The following is a 20,792-nucleotide window of genomic DNA, read 5'->3' on the forward strand; positions in this document are numbered from 1 at the left end:
TAACGAGGAAGCGGCACAAGCACGGGCCTACCTCCAGTTCAAACCCCCACCCCATCATGAAACCAAACATTGTTCTAGTGCTCCCGTGATTAGGCTTTAGTGCTCTTCGTGCATGTGGTGTCATTCTATTCCTCGTTCGTTCTGTCTCTTCGCTGTTCTCAGCGGAAATTATTTCGCTTCTGCGGCCCTCTTGGCTACGCAGTGCAATCCCCCGATGTGTGTGGCTCTATTTGCTTCGCGACGTTTCAACTTATTTTAGTCTTCTTCAGGCGGCCCAAACACACATCCCCCAGACAGAAAATATCATGGCACCCCCTCGTACTACTCGTTGCACTTCTTGTGCTTAATATATTGCCACCGCCTTCCTTGCCTCTGATCCCACAACCACCAAGAGCTTCCTGCAGAGCAACACTGTCCATACTTTGGTCTGGTCCTTTTCCACCAACAGGTGTTCCAATCCTGGCTTACTAGCCTTTTCTAACAGGTAAGTATTTTTCCTTTAAATTTCTGCTATATGGGTCTATTTCCCTTTCCATTTTCCTCATTTTCTAACAGGTGAGTATATTTTACCTTTCTCTGTTTTACCTTTTCCTTTTGTAACAGGTGAGTAGTTTACTCTTCCCCTGACCAAATCCAAATGACCCCCTGTAACTTTTGGTCTCTATTTATAATGTGGCTCACTCGCTCCCTCTAGTGGGGCTCCAATTGACAATTGGGGTGGTTGGGGTAGGGGGTGGTTGGGGTAGGGTGTTAGGGTGTTAGGGTTAGCATTGGTTAGGGGTAGGGTGTTAGGGTTAGGGTTGGTTAGGGGTAGGGTGTTAGGGTTAGCGTTGGTTAGGGGTAGGGTGTTAGTGTTAGGGTTGGTTAGGGGTAGGGTGTTAGGGTTAGGGGTGGTTAGGGGTAGGGTGTTAGTGTTAGCGTTGGTTAGGGGTAGGGTGTTAGGGTTAGGGGTGGTTGGGGGTAGGGTGTTAGTGTTAGGGTTGGTTAGGGGTAGGGTGTTAGGGTTAGGGGTGGTTAGGGGTAGGGTGTTAGGGTTAGCGTTGGTTAGCGGTAGGGTGTTAGGTTTAGGGGTGGTTGGGGTAGGGTGTTAGGGTTAGCGTTGGTTAGGGGTAGGGTGTTAGGGTTAGCGTTGGTTAGGGGTAGGGTGTTAGGGTTAGGGGTGGTTAGGGGTAGGGTGTTAGTGTTAGGGTTGGTTAGGGGTAGGGTGTTAGGGTTAGGGGTGGTTGGGGTAGGGTGTTAGGGTTAGCGTTGGTTAGGGGTAGGGTGTTAGGGTTAGGGGTGGTTAGGGGTAGGGTGTTAGTGTTAGGGTTGGTTAGGGGTAGGGTGTTAGGGTTAGGGGTGGTTAGGGGTAGGGTGTTAGTGTTAGGGTTGGTTAGGGGTAAGGTGTTAGGGGTAGGCATTTGAGGTAGAGCTCCTCCCTCTGTAGCTGAGGTGGAGGAGGAAAATGCACAGGCCCAAAGGCTCTCTTTTTTTGGCTTTTGTAATTTTATAATCGATAACTATAACAAAAACAAAAACAAAACAAACTTAACAAAACCACCAATCACTATTCTGACTTTCAACAATTTCATTCCATTCCATTTTCCTCCGCTTATCCGGGTCGCGGGGGCAGCAGTCTCAGTAGGGAAGCCCAGACTTCCCGGTCCCCGACCACCTCCTCCAGCTCCACCGGGAGGACACCAAGGCATTCCCAGGCCATCTGTGAGACATAATCCCTCCAGCGTGTCCTAGGTCTTCCCCGGGGCCTTCTCCCGGCTGGGCATGCCCGAAACACCTCACCAGGGAGGCGTCCGGGAGGCATCCGCCACCCAAAACGCAATGCACCGAACCCTTATGCTTGCCCCCGCAGGTGGTGGGTCTACGGGGGGGAGATCCCGTGTGGCTTCTTCGGGTTGAGCCCGGCCGGGTCCCACGGGTGAAAGCCCGACCACCAGACCTGGCCTGGCTCCAGGGTGAGGCTCCGGTATCCCACTTCCGGGCGAGGTGCGGTCTCTCCTTGTGTGTTTGTTCATACGGGTCTTTGTCAGGTTCAAGCAACCTAAAACATTCTAAACACAATAAGAAAGAAGAAAGAAGACAACAAGATTGCTTTTACTCGCGAGGAGAACAGACAGAAATGTACTCAGTTTACAACCTCGATCCGTTCTGAGTAAACTCTGCGTTCTCCTCCCTTTTATTCTGTTGGGGATTCCCTAGTTACACAGAGCACAACAGCTGCAACGTGACAATACAATCTGTATCTAACTGTGTATGTGGGGGTGTGTGGGGGTGTGTGTGTGTTCACATAAACAAACAATCAAGAGTGTGAATCTGTAAACATGCAGCAGTTACACCAGAACATTCCAAGCATCTGTTGTTTAGCAGTTCCTGTCTGTTCTTCTTGATCTACAAAGAGTCTCTGTGGATGAGTGCATAGAAAAGATAACAAGTAATCATGACTAAGGAAGGAACAAAATCAGCTGAGCGCTCATGCGGTCAAGAGGAGTTCCTTCATCTTCTTCTCCGTAGCCCCATAAAACTTTACTGCTCAGACACACACACATACAGAGGCTATAGTGGTTCAAACAAAGGAAGATACATTCTTTAAGACAAATATATGATAACATTTATATACATTTCTCCAACAGTCTTCTGAATCACTCTTGGTCTGGCCCGTCACCCAGGACCTGTTTGCCTTGGGAGACCCTACCAGGGGCATATAGCCCCAGACAACATACTGTAGCTCCTAGGATCACTCGGGCACACAAACCCCTCCACCACGGTAAGGTGGTGATTCACGGAGGGGGGCTTTCAACAATGAAAAAGAAAAAAGGTGTGCTCAATGGCGACATTTCGGTCCTATTGGATCTTCTTCAGACGTAGCACACCAACTCAAACAGCAGCTGAGATCCTTTCTGTCACGGGTCATCAGGCACGAGTAGAAGCTGCCGAGTGCTTGACCCCCAATATGCAGAGTCGAAGCCATGGAGTGCAAAAGTAGGGGTTCTTTAATGATATCAACAGGAGAAAACAAAAGGCGACAGAGAAAAGGCTCTGTGACAAAAAGGTGCAAGTAGTCCCTGTACCGTAAATCACGGTGTATAAACCGCGCTTTTTTTCCACCTCCGAGAAGCAAAAAATCGGGGTGCGGTTTATATACGATGACAGGTCTGTGACCAGACTCGGACTGAAAAATAATATCAGACAACGCTTCTACAACGCTTCAGCGGAAGATCACTCGTACTACAAGCCCGGTCACACCGCCTGAACTTTGCTGGAGCGTTCCTGGAGCAGTAAAAAAAATTCATCACCGCTCGTTCACCACCGTTTAACAGAAGTTGGACCCCGTTAAGGCAACGCCGTATCCGCTCGGCCACCACTGATGGTCCCTCCTCCCGCTCCGAAAGTTTTGAGCTGCACAAAATATTACGAGCGGCCAATTTTCTGCCACTGCAAAGTTCATCACTGCTCCAAAAACGCCCAGTCAAAGTTTGGCGCCGCTAGACGCAAGTTCGTGGACGCTTGGGTCCGCTAGGCCAGAATTTGGCTATAACTACCGGGAGACATTAACCAGAAGCGTATTTGGAAAGCCGTCTGTGGGTCAGACAGTTGCTTTGACTTTAGCGCCCTCTGCTGTACAGTTGCTGAAAATGCTTGTGTACGCTTGAATAAACGTTGGAGTTTATTCAAATTCACACTGAAGCATTGCAATATTATGTAATTCCCTTGCAGATGAATTGATGGACTTTCTTCTTCTTTTTGAAATTGCTTAGTACCTTTACGCATGTTGATTTGAGATGAAAGAGTTGGCAAGCATTTATGAACTCAACTTTTTTTTTCCTCACCGTGAGCCTGAAAATGGGGGTGCGGTTAATACACGGGTGCGGTTTATACACCGTGATTTATGGTAAGTATATCATTTAAGTGACAGCACAGACTTGGAGACGAGAAACAGGAGTCACAAAGACAATGAACCAGCGCCGCTGGCCTTTTAACAGCCGCTAATGAAAATTGTCCGTAGTTGTGCGGCCACAGGAAGCACTCGCTCCTGTCCTGCGAAAATTGACACCTTCAGCCACCAACAGCCAACTGAATAATGAGCCAGCCCAGCTGTGCTCCTTGTTAACACTCAGCTGTTGTTCTGTCACCAAATCAAACTAAAGTGAGAGTAACCCCACCTAAACTGTTTTTATTGCGTATATCCCTTTTCCTCATAGCTTTTATTATCTATTGTGTGTACTGTGACCCTAGATTTTTTTGTCTTTATATCTATTTTTTTTTAGAAATGTTTTTTAGTCTAAATGTATTGTCGTTCTTAAACTACATATTTTTTCACCCCCATCCTTTTGGCCCCTATCAATTCCCATATTTTTTATCCTTAGCTCCCTCTTCACCACAATGGGCTGATGCAAAGTCCGCATCACTGCAGACACCGCTCCAATCCGCCTGTCCATCTTGTGTTCCATCCTTCCCTCACTCGTGAACAAGACCCCAAGGTACTTTAACTCCTCCACTTGGGGCAGGATATCTTCCCGACGCCACCCTTTTCACTCCAGGTGGATCTCATACACCCCTGGCACCCTCCCAGCGTGGAGCTTTTTGACAAGCTCAGCCCCAGAGATCTGAGATCCCACCATGGAGTCCCCAGGCACTGCTTCCTCATTAGAAGACATGTGCAGATGATGGTCCAGAATCTCTTCAAAGTCATCCAGGAAGTCGTGGATTCTCCAAACTCCTCCCATGTCAGAGTTTTTGCCTCAGCGACCGCCAGAGCCACCGACCGCTTGGCCTGCCGGTACCTGTCGTCTGTCTCCGGAGTCCCGTGACCCAAAAAGGCCCGATAGGACTCCTTCTTCAGCTTGATGGCATCCCTCACCACTGGCAAGAAGAATTGCCACCCCTGCCCGTCACCTCTAAAGTCCAGCTTCTCTTGAGAGGACTGGTTCCAGAGCCTTGCTGTGTGTTGAGGTGAGTCCAGAACCTCTCCACCTCACGCTAGAGGTGACATTCCACGTCCCAAGAGCTTGCTTCTGCAACTTAGGACGGCACCGCAAAGGTTCGCCTTTCGTCCGCCACCCAACTCGCTCTGCACCCGACCCCTTTGGCCCATCCCACCAGTGGTGAGCTCATGGGAGGGGCGACCCACGTTAAGTCTTCGGGCTGTGCCCGACTGGGCCCCAGATGTCAATAATCCGATATAAATGTGATAAAAAGAATGACCTAAATGATTAGGTAAGACTCGTGGAACCCTACTGAAATTGTTGGCCTCTAATGAATGTCAACTTTTACACGTTTCACTTTCTACTCCATGTTTTCCTCACAATATTTCTTGATGAAATCCATGAGACAAATCATTTCATTTGCGTTTGTCTGGTGTGTTTCCTTAACCTTCATGGAAAAGTCCAATTAGAAATGTGTTTTTTGGGGCTTTGCCTTTGACGTTATGTAGCGTGTGTGCAGTATGCCAATCAAACACAAATGCTAACAATGCTAATGGCTACATAAACTTTAACACCTCTCTTTCTTTTTTTCGGATGACTGAAGAAAAGACATTTTCCCATCTTTGGAATTGATGTACTTGAACCTAAAAAATGGAAAATTCAGCTGTCATTTGATAAGAATAAAGTCAAAATATTACAAGAAAAAAGCAGTTGTAATTTTATGAGAATAAAAAACAATGTCAATTTAGTAGCATAGAATGTTGATGTCTACTATACTCATACTAAGTCCATGTCTCCTATATTGGGGAATATGAGTGTAAAGGTGACTATAGGGGTGTTACTGCATGTCTAGAGGGCTCTAATCATGTTAAAAAGTGTATTTAGAAGGTGGTACACAGGTTTTCTATGTTGTAAGTATGAAAATATGCCATGTATAAATAAGGAATGGTACATTTACTAGTTTGGGGGTGGATAGGTGGATGGGTCATAGGTGAAGCCACCCCCCTGCAGTCCTCAGGCTCAGGACCTTACCTCAACACTAGTATTTGGCTCCACATGCTGAACGAGTGAAGAAAGAGAGGAAAACAAAGGTGCCCAAAATCAGATCGCATCTAGCAGCTAGCAAGACACACTGGGTGGAAGTGAGGCGTCCGGGGCATATTTATGTCCTTAGCCGTGGGACATTGGGACATTAAGTTGACTTTTTTGATCCGACACCAGGATTTGACGACCAGTCGGTTTGATGGCCAGTGATCGGGATCAGAGAGCTGCTCTGTACAAGCGGTGACCCGAATAGCGACCCGGAAGCTTGATGTTTGACAGCGTGGGGACTTTTGGACATCGCTACCAGGACAAGTTGTGATTACCCGGAGTGGCTTGCTTGTAGCCTAGATCCAGGTAAGTGGTGAAGACACAATATTCCGTCGTTGGAAGATGTAGACGAGATAAAACGGTCTCTAAACTTCATCACAGAGGAGCTTTCTGCTGTTAGGTGACAACAGAAGGTATCATGGACTTGGTGGGAGAAGTAAAGCAACTGCGAATCCAGAATGCTGAGAAGGATAAACACATTCACCAGCAGGAAAGCAGAGTGGTGGATTTAGAACACCAAGACACCTGAGGAGTCCAGTTGGAGAGTGGACGAGGCAGAAAGACCGTGGCCACGGCAGACCAGACCCTTTCATGGGCTGCCTTCTCAGCTCAACAACTGGAAGCCAAAGGTTGACGGGATACCGACAGGAGAGAAGACAACAACAGTAGGTCAATCAGATTGAGTATTATCTATAAAAATACTGTGTGAGATTTCCTGTAATCTATAAGTACGGGTACTGCAGTAAGACAGTTAGAGTCTATAACCTAGCGGGGAATACTGGTACCGAAAGGTAGGCAGTAAAGTAAAACCTTCAAGGATACTAGTCAATGTTGTCTGGTACGTTCCTCCGTTCTCCTCACGAGTAAAAAGATGTGCTTGTTGTCTTGTCTCTTCTGTAATTTTGCTATGTTTTACAAGCGTCACAGGAGGTTGAACCTGACTCACAGACAAATACTGTAGCTACAAGCCAGTTTTGATCAAAACGAGCCGTGTTCTGTGCAGTCTGACTTCTATTGATCTCCAGGAGAAGCAGGCAGCGAGACCGCAGAGCAGGGACTGTCTACAAATGTCTTCTTTTTCTTCTGTATTATGGCGGTTGGCATCAACTCCTCAGTAAGACAAGTATCTATTGACTTTTTGTTCTGTCATGATATATGTATTTCTTTAAGGGACGAAGGTTGCGCTACTTGAAGGAAGGAGAACCTCAGTACTTCCATGATGCTTACCAGGCATTGTATACAGTGCAGTTAGCAAGCCAGTTAGCATACAATTGACCCAGCATGACCCTTCATTTGGATAAACAACAGTGCTGAATGACTGACGTAAAAGGATTCATTCATATGATATGTTCTGGAAAATAATATTACTGAACATGCATACCGGTATGTTTGAGATTGCAAACAACGTATTGTCTTACCCAAAGCATATGGTTTTGTTTCAGTGTTGTTTTGTTCTGTGTGTGTGTGTGTGTTTATGGTTATTACACATTATGGTTATCACATATTATTCCTCTGGTTTTTGTTCAAATATATTTTTATATCAGAAAAGAGCTTATTTCTATTTCATAACACAAACAAAAAAAATCATCAGAATGTGAAATAATTTTCAAACTTGTCTCTTTTATGATTCATATTTTGTACAGACGAGAGCATAGTGAATTGTATGAAAGTAAGAATAAAAAGTAAAGGATCATGACCATGGATTTTAGTGGAAAAAAGGGATGGGATATGCAGTTCAAATGAAAATCTCTTTCTAGAGGAGTAAAACTATCATTGCTATAGGGGAGTGCTGAGCCAGGGGGCACAGTAGAATTTTGTCCCAAAGGCAATGAGAATTGGAAGGGAAAAGTACATTTAATATAGCCAAAAGATAGAGAATAACGTATCAAATGCTTTTTAAGGGACGAAGGTTACGTTACTTGAAGGAATGGGAGAATCTCCCCGCTTTTTAATGTCAAATATAGATGTTGTGTTAGCCTCTTCATCTGCTTTGTACACTATGTACGCTGTGCCAATGTAGTCGACATGTGAGTAGTAAGATGGCGTCTCTTTGGCTTCAGCGGCTTGCACGGGCGCGTGCGACGTGTGAGCTATCCAGATTCTTTTAGGACAGATCAGTGGGCTCCACTCGCACAGCTGGATTGGTCAAGCGTCCTCGTTATCACGCGCTGCAATACGCTCGCCCAGTACGGGGCGCTGGCGGCTGTATTTGCAAAATACTACGAAGAAGAAGACATTGGAAGAATCCACATTTGCCAGAGGGGTCCACAAAACATCGCATTATTGGAGTGATATTATTGGTCTGGAATACATTTCGTGGAAATGTGGACCTCAAACAGGATAAACAAATATGCGGCTTTCAGATTTTGAACTCGCCTCAGCGTTCGTCAAGTCATTGAAGTAAGTGATCAGGGAGAAACAGGACGTAAGAAGCGGCTGCCATTCGTTGCCTTCCCAGTCGACCTTTAAAGACAAGAATAAAATGACAGGAACGATGGAATCCGAAATGGGTTATGATGACGTCACTAAGGGTCTGTAAAGTCTCCTGACCCACTAGACGAACTTTTTACCCACACGGCAGTTTGAGCACGACCCACGTCACATGTTCGGACATACAAACGCAGCAATGGCAACAACATGCGGGTATGTGCTGCAGAGACTACTCGCAGCTCATCGGGTTGGCAACCGGAAGTGGACCTCGACTTCAAGTCATGGACGCTTCACCTGGAAAGCAGCGGTCAGACACGCGTGCCAGTCTGATGTCTCAGGTACTCCATCCACGCACTGGTATTGCGTGTGTCCTGCTTCACGTGCCGTCTCATGGGGATGGGATAACAAGAACGAGCGTGTCTGCCAGTGCGAGCTTGTTTGAAGGACTTCTTCACAGGCATCTTTTTTGGCAACTGTTGATTTGACCTTTTTATTGTTTTAACCAAAATGTGCCGGGCAGATCCACTGCACTATAGCTCCACTACATCCAATAATATTTGCTAGCATTTGATTTAGTGTTGCCCTTGGATTACAACTTGTGATAACAGGCTGCTGACGAGATCTTTGATTTTCCCGCCCAGGTAGCAGTGCTCTGTCTTTTCGCAGTCACACGTGCGGACAGCTGAGGCGGGAGCACGTGGGAGAGAAGGTGACACTCTGCGGTTGGGTGCAGTACCTGAGGTGCTTCCTGCTTTTGCTGACAGGTGACACGCTGCATGGAAAAGCATCGAGTGTCATTTTCCTGTCTTCCACAGACAAGACCTGTTTGTCATTCTACGAGATTTCAGCGGTTTGACCCAAGTTCTGATCCCTCAGGAGGAAGTAAGTCAGCGTCATGGTTTGAGTCGTGAACAACACGTGAATATTCCTGATATCCAGGATGATGTGCTGGCTCTGTTTCATCACAAAGATGAAAAAACACGTCATTATTCACATCAACTCCACTCTTTGCTCTTCTGTTACGTTCTGTTACTTGCTCCAACTCTTCCACCTTTCTTCTTCAGTCATGTTTTTGGAATATCAGGACTTTATTCCCATCATATCACAGCCTCATTTCCCACAAATGACAACTGTGATTTTGTTTAGTTTGTTTCTAGTAGTATTACACCATTTCAAGCATTTATTTGTGTCTTGAATATTTCAGCTGCGTGCGACTAAAACCACATTATGTTTCCTCACAATATTAGAAGTTCATCTTTTCTTCTTGTTAGAACGCAACTCTTTCTTTTTGGAATGTGATGACTTTATTCCCTTAATATTATCACTTTTTTCACAACCTACTTTTTAAAGAATTCCAATTTTATTCTTTGTTTTTTTTCTCATAATATTTTTTTAAGCAATAATATATATATAATTATTATTTTTAATATTTCAACACTAGGCCACAAAAAGTATGTTAAATATTCCAAATGCAACTTTCTTCCTAAATAATCTTCATAAATGTTGTTTTTGTAATATTATGACTTTATTCCCATAATATTATAACGCTTTCCTCAAGGTCATTTTCCACAAGTGACAACTTTGTTTTGTTTGTAATATTACGGAGTTGAAAGAAAGAGATATATTTATTATATTTCACCTCTGCTTCTAAAATGATGTTATTTTTCCTCATAGCATCACAAGGTTATCTTTGTCAAACTGCCACTTATTTGCCAAATTGATCCAAAAATATTATTAGGAAATATTTGTCAAATTAAAAATGATTTTAGTAGCACAGAGGTGAATTATTACAGAACAAAAGATGTTTGTGTTTTTTTTTAAAAAGAATAAAGTTGACATTCAAAAAAAACGAGGTTGGGGGAAAGTCCTAATTTCATAATTCCGATATCACAAGAAGAAAGTTGAAAATCTTTGAACAAGACACCAGAAATGGGAAAAAAATATATAAAATATTACAAAAATTGCAACTTTTTATCGTAACATTATTTTTCCTTGTAATATTCTGAGTTTATTTGGTAAAATGGAGGCTTTTTTGTGGTGAGTATGCAACTATTTGATGTCATATTTTCACTTTATTCTTGTCAAATAGCAGCTGTTTTTCCTCATAATATTACGACGTTCTTCTTGTAAGATGATGCCTTTTTCTCTGAATATTTTGCCTTTATTTTTGCTGGTTTTATTTTGTCGCTTTCTTGTAAAATGATATTTTTCGAATGCACCTCGCGTGGCCTCGTGTTTGGCGTGGTCGCTTGAAAGAACGTGCGTGGACGAGAGCTGCTTGTGTTTTTGTGTGCAGTCTGCGCGCCACGTCAGAGAAGCGCTGCGTCATCTCACCGTCGAGTCGGTCATCAAAGTCACGGGCACCGTGAAGGAACGGCCATCGGGACAGGAAAACAAGGTGTGTGAAACGTATGGAACGCGAGCGTTGTCCCGCTTGGAGCGGCTCCTGTCACGGCGTGATGTTTCCACATGGAAGGAGATGCCGACGGGGCGCATTGAAGTCCTCGCCCAGGACGTGGACGTGTACAACATCTGCCGGACGTTGCCTTTTGAAATCAAAGACTTTGTCAAAGTGAGTAGCTGCACGTTTCTCCTCACGTGGGGAAAAAAAAGCAGGATGATGGTTTCTGTTCTCGTTGCACAGAAATCCGAGTCTTTGCGCATGCAGTTTCGCTACCTGGACCTGAGATCTTCTCGCTTGCAGAAGAACCTCAGACTGAGGTCCCAGCTTGTGATGAAGATGAGGGAATATCTGTGTTACGTGCACGGTATGTGTGTCCAGCTGCGCTTATTTAGGGACGGGCTCCTCCGTTGCACTTCATTTTGCATTTGGTGCCCCCCCGTGCCGTCAGTTCCCCCCTGCGTCCTTAAGTTGGGTGCTTTGTGGCCACATCAGTGTTGCCTTTTGTCACATGCTTGCTGACGTACACCAGGATGGACGGTGTTGACATGTTGCAGAGCGTCCCACGCGGATATGCTAAGAATGCATGCTAGCTCAACCTTTCTTCTTCTTTTGCTTCTTTTTCCATTTTTACTCTTATTGGACAAACATGGCAACTTTTGTCGTCGTGTAATAGTCAAACTTTAAAACGACCTCATATTCAACTTTCATATTTTTGTTTCTCAAATGTAAAAAAAAAAAAACACTTTCTTGAATATTTCGACGTTTTGCTTAAAAATGTTCAATTCTCGCAAAATGACAACTTTTTTGTCTTCACGTTACAACTTAATTCTCCTAAAATTACCACTTTTTCTCGTAACATTACAATTTTATTCTCCTAATAGTTTGACTTTGTTCTCGCAAAATTACCACTTTTTTTTTTCTTGTAGGAATCCAACTTTTGTCTCTTAACATCATGACTTTATGTTCCCAATGTTTAATTATTTCTTCTCTAAAATGACTCCCCTTTCTGTTTGTTTGTTGGACTGTATTTTTCGAACGTGCCGAGGGCCATTAAAGCAACAGTCACGGGCCGCAGAGGGCCCCGGGGCCGCCTGATGTAGACCTTTGTGCAAGATGCATTTCACCACATAACACTGAAGCTCTCGCTGCAGCTTCCAAGAAGGAGCTAGCGGTTGTGCAAAAGGCCCCCAAGCAGCGAGCTGGCTCGTAGAGAACAGGATGAACTGGCGGCCGATGAACAAACGCATGCTAAGAATGAGGCCAATGTCAAGTATTAGAACGGCTGCTCCAAATAAACAAGTGTTGTGTGCACGTACTTGAAAAACACGCTGAATGTGCACATTTCCTGATCAAATACACGCCAGAAACTTTCCTCGAGCGTCTCTTCACAGCTTAGTGCGCAAGCCCCGCCTTACGCGTTGTCGGCATGCGGCCAATAATATCGTGTTTATTGTACCGTGGCTTTCTGTGGGACGTCTTTGTTCTTGCTATTCCACCATAAAACACACAGAATGTCTTCCTCCTGAGGGAGTGGGGTGGGCTTGTCACTGCCGTCCTTCCATCAAGAGGAAAAGCCAGTGGTTTTTTTCTTTTTGACAGCAGCGGCACCAGCTGGAGAGCAGCAAGTCAAATGTATTGTTATCATGCATTATCTTTATGAATGAATGAATTTGACTGGCGAGAGGGAGGATTGAATATAAATATCCAAGCTCACCAGGACGTGATCAGACTTTTACAACAAAGTACTTAAGATGCGTTTTCCTGGGGAAGGCTGGGGTGCACACATATTTTTCACTTTATAAAATAGTTATTTTTTTCTTTTTCATGGGCAGCCTGTGTGAACATAAACAAACCCCAAAGGAGCCAGTGCCTCACCAGCCGTGCTAGCCTGAATTTCCATGCTCTGATTGTGTTTTCTCCCACATGACAGGTTTTGTTGATGTAGAAACGCCAACACTGTTCAAAAGAACCCCAGGGGTGAGCGTCACGATTATTATTCTTTTTCATTTCAAAGAAACCACTGAAACAACACAACATGCTAGTGCATAAAGCTACACAGTGTGACAGCAACGCAAGAAGCGATAGATTATGGCTAATCAATAATAAGCTGAGTCATCTTCCAGTGTTTCCAGGAAGTCAAGAACGTGAGCATGACTGTATTTGTATTGTGCTGCCGTGATGCTATCAAACCTTGATGCTAATCAATCATCTCTCCCGCTTTTGCAGGGCGCCAAAGAGTTTGTGGTTCCCTCCAGAGACCCGGGTCTTTTTTACTCCCTCCCTCAGAGTCCTCAGCAGTTCAAACAGCTGTTGATGGTGGCTGGGGTGGACAGGTGACAACTCGCCAATCTCTCCTTTATCACGCTTAGTTGGTTCCAGACCTGATCCTGATAAGGGAATTTCTAGGAATATTTTTGCAGTTAACCTAAATACATGTTTTAACATGATTAGAGCCCTTTAGACATGACATAACACCCCTATAGTCACCTTTACACTCCTATTAGCCATTATAGTAGACATCATAAGAGAAAATAAGACATAGAAAACCTGTTTACCACCCTCTAAATACACGTTTTAACATGATTAGAGCCCTGTAGACATGACATAACACCCTATAGTCACCTTCACACTCCTATTAGCCATTATAGTAGACATCATAAGAGAAAATAAGACATAGAAAACCTGTTTACCACCCTCTAAATACACGTTTTATAATGATTAGAGCCCTGTAGACATGACATAACACCCCTATAGTCACCTTCACACTCCTATTAGCCATTATAGTCGACATAATCAGAGAAAATAAGACATATTAAGCATAGCAAACCTGTTTACCACCTTCTAAATACATGTTTTAACATGATTAGAGCCCTGTAGGCATGACATAACACCCCTATAGTCACCTTTACACTCATAATGCGTCTTCTCGGTGCCATCAGTTTGTCCTTCACTTCGTTTAGCCATTTGTATGCCTAAAAATGCTTAATTTCCTTAAAGATGCATATTATTGGACCAGTAGGCCGTATCCAACCACCAACCAGCGTGATTTTTTCATGACCGTGATAGTGAAGCCGTGAAAGTAGAAGCGTGAAGTGGTGAGGGATGACTGTGTTCGGTTCCATGATGCTGGTCCATAAATTCACTCATTCACGGAGCTTGTGTTGTAATATGATATTACAGTAATACTTACTAATCCACATGCTTTGCTTTTTGTTTTATTGGTTAGTTTTTATTCCATTTTAAAGTATTTAGATTTGTACTTTTTACGTGTTTGTCATGTGGGTGTTTGTTATTGTTGTGTTGTTTTGTGGGTCAGTATATGAAGCACACGAGCCTCACGCTGAGCTTCACCACGCCTCCCGAGCGGCAGCGCGCCAAGGAAAAGGAAAGCCATCACCACGGAAGTGCAAATGAACCCGATAGAAAGCGTGGAGGGAGGGGGTGTGGCTTAAGGGTGGCGCCGGTGGCGTGCTGCTGAGTGCCAGAGGTCGTGGGTGCGCTGTGTTTGTTCCTGTCCTGTCTTGAGGGAACCTCAGGCACACGTCACTGACTGTGTTGTTCTCCAACGTCCACCAGGTACTTCCAGGTGGCTCGGTGCTATCGAGACGAAGGCTCCAAAGCGGATCGCCAGCCCGAGTTCACCCAGGTGGGAGGGGGCATCTAGGGTGACTTTGCAGTGCATGAAAGTGGGAGGTGTGTCTTGTTGGTCTTGCCTGGGTGACCTGCTGAAGGACTTTTTGTCCCTCTCAGGTGGACATAGAAATGTCCTTTGTGGACCAGGCGGGAATCACATCCCTGGTGGAGGGTTTGTTGCAGTACTCGTGGCCCGCGGAGACAACCCCCATCACGCTTCCCTTCCAAACCATGACGTACCAGGAGGCCATGAGGGACTACGGGGTGGACAAACCCGACACCAGATTTGGCATGAAGGTGGGGGGGGTGTCTGTCTGCTGCACGTAGACATTTCCACCCCCGAAATAGGCTGGTGTTTTGTTGCCAGTGTGATGTGCGTGCGTGTGGGTAAATGTCTGCTGCTCGGCCGTAATGATCAGTTGCTTTGGAACCAATCACCCGTCTCGCCTCACCTGTCTATCTCTCTCGTCCCGTCGTCCGTCCAGCTGATGGACATCAGAGACGTTTTCGTGTCCGCAGACGCCGCTTTCCTCAAATCGGGAAGCTCGGTACTGGCCATCCGTGTCCCCGACGGCGCAGTAAGGACTGACCTTCCGTTGGAGGCGCCGCCTGCGTGTCGTTCTCACGCTCTGCTGTCTTTGGCCCGCAGACGTTATTTACCGCCAAGGACTTGGAAGGACTGAACCAAGCAGCCAAGACACACTTTCACCAGGTAGGATGACTTTTGGTACGGCTAGCGTGATGACCCCCCCTTCCTCCGGGATCGGTTTTGGCGACTGCTGCCGACTCACACGACCCGATTGAGCCGCAGCTTTTTCACCAAGTTGCAGTGTTTTCTTTCATTTTTTGATCATACGCTTGGAAAAAGTACATTACAACAGCAAAGCCTCCAAAATAAAACGTATTCCATTCTTCACATCAACTTGTTACGTCCAACTAAAAAGAGGAAACTGCGGCAGCCAATCAGAGTTGAGTGGCGGTGGGAGGTTGCGGTTAAGAGACAATCAAAGCCATCAGGTGCACAACTTAGGAAGAAGTAGAGGAAGTGAGCGGTAGAATGTAATGTAGGTACCAAAAAGAAAAGGGGGTGGGGGTGCCACAGCGTCGGTCCGCCCAGGGCGTCATTCAAGCCAGAACCGCCGCTGCGTACGGAGGATTGAACCAGCACCTGAGCAGAGCGGCACGTGGAGGGGTACACGTGTAATGGGTTTCCACCAATGGGGGTGACATGTTCAATAGGAAAACATGTTGAATGATGGGAAATGTGTCCTGCTAGACAGGCTGGGAGTTGGGGTGAAGGAAGTATTTCATCCCAACCAGCAAGGATTGTGCCCCGTTCGTCCACTTCAACAGGAAGCAGACCTGCCAACATGTACACATTTTTTGTACCCGGCACGCATTTTGACCGGTTTTGATACACTTGCACGCATCGCCGCTCTCCAGATACGCATTTTAAAAATCCTCTCGCCGTGAAGAATGAGCCTGAGAACGGCCAAGGATCAGCCCAGAGCTGAGAGGGAGGGAGTTGGGAGCTTTGCTGTAGAGCAGGGGTGTCCAAGCTGTTTCCAGGGAGGGAGGGGGGCACCTATAGCGAACATGAAAGGATGCAACTTTGCCACTTGGATGTTTAGTCCAGCAACACATGAAGAAGTGCTAGCAAGTATTGCGTGTGTTTCATCATTCACAGCAACAAATCATCTTCATGCGCTTTTTTATTCCCATAAGAGGACATTTTCAAAAATTCCTAAGTAATTAAATTACAACTTGTTGGTTTGTTGACTTAAAAAAAATGAACATTTTTTCCTGAGTCTTTGCGCTGCATGCTTAGCGGTGCTTCTCCTTGAGGTCAGAGGTCCCCAACCTTCTTTGACCCACGGGCCGTGTGTGTGGTTTCGTACATTGTAGCGATCTAATTCATCTTATTTCTGATGTATTGTGTAAAAGGAAGACATGAACAACATCTGAATGGCGAGCCATCATTATGACATGGCTGTTTGACGTGGGTGCTAGCATGAATTCACTTGAGACAAATGTGCACGTTAGCACTCAATAAGTCATCAAACTTACCTTCATGCATTCCCACGTAGTGTCAGCATTTATCCCAAATATGAGGTGAAAGAAAAATGGTACAAATACAGCAGCAGTAGAGAGGAAGTTAGCACACCCACAATGGACATGTTTTTCAAAATAAAACATCATGGAAATGATTTTTTCTTTCTTCAGCCCGGGGGTTGGGGGCCACTGCTTTAGGTGACCACCTTCTTCTCCTCACATGTGTTCTTTTCTAACTACCTCAACTTGACGTAATCCAGTTTCTTCTCGTGATTTGGACTTTATTCTCCTCGTATTCTTCCTTGATTTTCAAAGCAGTGTAACTTTTTCCACGACCAAAAACTTGATTGACTTTTTGGTTTGTTTGTGATGAGATTACAACTTTGAAAAATAGATTCTTTTTCTCGAATATTTGAACGTGGGGCTACTAAAGTGAGGTTGTTTTCCTCATATTACCACCTTATTCCCTTCAATTGACAACTTCTTTATCGGAATATTCAGACTTTATTCTTGGAGCATGACTGCAGATTTTTCCAGTTTTTTTCAAACTATTTCAACTTTCTTTGTGTAAATTTTATTCTCGCAATTAGGACTTTATTCCCATCATGTTTTCACTTGATTCTCGGAATATTAGAACTTTTTCTGCAACCTATTTTTCCAAAAATTGTTGTTTATTCGTTGTTTTGTTAGTTTTTCCTCGTAGTATCACAACCTCAAAAGTCTTTTTTCTTTTTCAAATCATTGAACTTTATGCTACTAAAATAAGCTTATTTGATTGAACTTTTGTTTCTTCATATTTGGACTTTATTCTTGTAAAATGAATGCTAGTTTTTCCCATTTTTGCTGCTGCTTGTTAAATTCTATTTTTAGAATGTACTGTGGGCCACAAATGACCCCCAGGCCACCCTTTGGCGTTAGATCCTGAGCAAGCATCTCCTTGACAACCACGAGCAGATGAGCCCGGCTGCTCCAATGGGGGGGACGTAACGGTGGATCTGCTCTTTGTCCCAGGAGGTGAGCGTGGTGCTGGTCAGAGCTGATGGAACTCTCAAGTCTCCTGTGAAGAAGCTGCTGTCAGGCGGCATCAGCGACGCCTTGCTGAAGAAGACCGGAGCCGAGCCCGGGGACCTCCTGCTGATAGCCGCCGGTGCTCCCGCCGTGGTGGTAAGACCAATGGAAGCGTTCCCGCTGGCGTGGAGCGTCTCATCCCAACTGCGACGTCTCCTCTGCGCTCTCAGCGCCCGCTGCTGGGTCATCTTCGTTTGCGGTGCGCCGACCTCCTGGAGTCTCACGGCTCTTCTGTCCGCGATCCTTCAGCCTTTCACTTTTTGTGGGTGGTGGATTTCCCTCTCTTCGTGCCCAAGCGGGACGAGCCGGGTCGGCTGGAGTCCGCCCATCACCCCTTCACCGCTCCGGTGCCAGAAGACGCGCCGCTACTGTACACACAGCCTCTGAAGGTAGGTGTGGTCTTCTGGCTGTGGTATGACTTGACGTGCAGGACACGTGTGCACTCGCAGGTCCGGGGTCAGCACTATGACCTGGTGCTGAACGGCTGTGAGATCGGAGGAGGATCCATCCGCATCCATAAGGCTTCAGAGCAGCTTCACGTGTTGAAGAACATTCTCCAGGTAAACAACGGAGCTTCAAACATTGCATGCACGCTTTTAGAAGGCCGCTCTTTCACCCTGGAACACATGACTTCTCTCCACATTATCATTGGACAGTTTTCAGAAGACGAGCCCTTCAGTGGAGCCGTGGGCTGATCTTGTTGTGTTGTATGCTTATGCAGTATAAGCCAACATTACCCTCCCGTCTGTCACCAGTCTGCTTGTTTCTACCTGTTTGCCTTCTTTAGTAATCAGCAGTAGAACATAGGCAAGTTTCAGGAAAATGTCAGTTCCCAACTAAAAGAGGGAGAAAAGCAGCTTTTAGTACAAAATCCTAACTTTCACTTTGACACAAATACGTTTTGCTTTTCTGATAGCTCTAATATGTAAACAACACAAAAACATCACAATAACTTTATTTACAAATACACCAACTATTCCACAGAAGTACGTGTGCGCTTGTGTTAAAACGTCCCTAAAGTGCGTAGCCTTCTGCTCGCTACACGCCCCCACGCTCTTCCGCTTCCTCCTTCCTGTCATGTGACTTTCTAGTTACAAAATTGCTCTTTTCAGATGCACTTCTGCCATCTAGTGGCCGCTGTTAGGCACACATGCCTTCACCTCTTTTAGTTTTTAAAAAAGCATCAAGGACGTGTAAATACTGTACGTCTCTGGGATGGAGGCTTGGCATTTATCAAAACCTCATTTTTATCGTTACGTATTTGCTGTCGAATGAGTTGCTTAACTTGTTTTGACACGTTTCAACGTTTTGAACTGAATTCAAAAAGACCTGAAACATTGCCTGTACACTTCGAGCTTTTAGGATGGCCACAGTTTGACCCTGGAACAGATGACTTCTATTTCCTTGCTTAACTTGTTTTTACACTTGTACGACCGTAACAGTTAGCATGCTTCTCGCTCAGGAGGATCCCACCGTTCTTTCTCACCTGCTGGAGGCTCTGGACTCAGGAGCGCCCCCCCACGGTGGCATCGCTCTTGGTGAGATTCACGACACCAGGGGTCCGGAGATGTGGAAAATCTTTTATTTATTTTATAGGTTTGGACCGGCTGGTGTCCATCATGGTGGGGGCTGTCAGCATACGTGATGTCATCGCCTTCCCCAAGTCGTTCCGCGGTCACGACCTCATGGGCCGCGCCCCCGATTACGTGTCAGAGGAGGAGCTGAAGCCTTACCACGTGTCGGTCAGGTGGCCGGCGGGGACAAGAGGAGGACAGGATGAAAGCGGGGACATTTAGACGGTAGCTAACGTGCAACGAGCACGCAGATGCACCACAATTTGATGGGAGTTTTTTTTTTTTATTGTGGGATCAGTCATTTTCAACACAAATAAATTGATTGAGAAGGTAACTTTTTGTTTACATCCTGAAAATGGTTGTAGCCATCAAACCTCCACCAGAGTTGGCTTGTTTTTCTTACCTGCTGTTGGAACTGGACATAAATTAACCAGCAATATAATTAGCATGCATGTATCGTAGTAGTGTTAGAGTGTGTTGCCCTGTAGGAATGTCTGTTTTAGGAATGCAGCGGTAACCCAGCAACAGAAAGTGACGACTCATGGCGCCACTGGGTCTGCTGACACCAAGGATGCAGTCAAATACTAACCGATGTCCTTTAAGGCTGTGCTGAAATGTGCTTCATACAACACATGTATTAAAGATAATCACCACAGAGACACACACACATAGACAAAACAAGTACAGTTGTGCAGCTGCTTGCTACCCCATCCTTGAGAGTTGCACAACCCTGTAGGTAGGGAATACCCAAATAAAAAGTGAGAGCTCAGAGAATGTATTCAGAGCGGTGTGGGAAGGCAACTCTGGTACGCTCCTCTGTTCTCCTTGTGAGTAAAAAGATGTGCTTGTTGTCTTGTCTCTTCTGTAATTTTGCTGTGTTTTACAAGCATCACAGGCGTGTGAACCTGACATTTACTTGGTCCTTCGAGCCGGATCCCAACACACCTGAGGAGTCCAGTTGGAGAGTGGACGAGGCAGAAAGACCGTGGCCACGGCAGACCAGACCCTTTCATGGGCTGCCTTCTCAGCTCAACAACTGGAAGCCAAAGGTTGACGCCATCAAAAGCTGTTGAGAAAGTGTTATTTCTGAACAAAAATGAATAAAATGTACCCTGTCCCGTACATCATTGTCCTAGTTACACAAGCACTTCCACTGTCCTCTGCCTGCCATCTTTCTAAAGTGACGAGAAACATTATTACACAACTCGCCATGTCGTATGATAGTACCATTTGGGGAAAATGTACATAAACACAATATATTCAAAAATATTTTATTCTACATACATGTGGTCATTTATGTAGAGACATGATTTGGTCATACAGTTTTTGTTATTCATGGACACAACAATTCAATGTGGTTCAGATACAGCTGCCTGTGATTATACACCTGGCCAGCAGGGGGGTTCGTGCTTCGAGAAATGAGCCCTTTCTCGAACCAGTTGGCTCACGTGGTTCGATGCCTCATGAGGCTTCATCTCACCATCACTAAACGATTTCTTTTAAATAACTTCTCCAGCCTTTGAAAACACCCTTTCACAGGGGACAGAAGACGCTGGCGTACACAAAAATGTAATTGCCAGTTCATATTGTAGCGACGGGTATATTGTGTTGCTCCTAGCT

At 45.3% G+C, this 20,792-nt stretch overlaps 1 protein-coding gene across 5 annotated transcripts; it reads left to right on the plus strand.

Annotated features, from left to right (window-relative positions):
• Nucleotides 1-8,225: 8,225 nt before the first annotated feature.
• Nucleotides 8,226-20,209, plus strand: LOC129177448 (aspartate--tRNA ligase, mitochondrial-like). 5 transcript variants are annotated; one of them, XM_054768596.1, is made up of 17 exons: nt 8,226-8,779; nt 9,083-9,182; nt 9,257-9,323; nt 10,738-10,839; nt 10,918-11,013; nt 11,086-11,209; nt 12,776-12,822; nt 13,072-13,178; nt 14,422-14,491; nt 14,596-14,775; nt 14,964-15,056; nt 15,128-15,190; nt 17,542-17,694; nt 17,769-17,987; nt 18,048-18,158; nt 19,061-19,136; nt 19,195-20,023. In XM_054768596.1, the coding sequence occupies exons 1-17, from the start codon at nt 8,614-8,616 to the stop codon at nt 19,392-19,394; spliced, it is 1,974 nt and encodes a 657-aa protein (XP_054624571.1). In that variant the 5' UTR covers nt 8,226-8,613; the 3' UTR covers nt 19,395-20,023. The 5 variants fall into 5 exon arrangements, with proteins under 5 accessions (XP_054624571.1, XP_054624569.1, XP_054624568.1 ...); XM_054768594.1 differs by having other exon boundaries at nt 10,738-11,013; nt 19,195-20,024; XM_054768593.1 differs by lacking the exon at nt 12,776-12,822 and having other exon boundaries at nt 14,596-15,056; nt 19,195-20,193.
• The last annotated feature ends 583 nt before the right edge of the window (nt 20,210-20,792 follow it).

Source organism: Dunckerocampus dactyliophorus, chromosome 2, assembly GCF_027744805.1.
Source record: "Dunckerocampus dactyliophorus isolate RoL2022-P2 chromosome 2, RoL_Ddac_1.1, whole genome shotgun sequence".
Classification (NCBI taxonomy): domain Eukaryota; kingdom Metazoa; phylum Chordata; class Actinopteri; order Syngnathiformes; family Syngnathidae; genus Dunckerocampus; species Dunckerocampus dactyliophorus.

Bases quoted from the DNA above. Each gene is read 5' to 3' on its own strand.
- LOC129177448 (XM_054768591.1), top strand. From the start codon at position 8,614: ATGTTCGGACATACAAACGCAGCAATGGCAACAACATGCGGGTATGTG. The intron at 9,324-10,737 runs GTAAGTCAGCGT...TTTTGTGTGCAG, and splicing joins TTCTGATCCCTCAGGAGGAA to TCTGCGCGCCACGTCAGAGA. The intron at 18,159-19,060 runs GTAAACAACGGA...CTTCTCGCTCAG, and splicing joins TGTTGAAGAACATTCTCCAG to GAGGATCCCACCGTTCTTTC.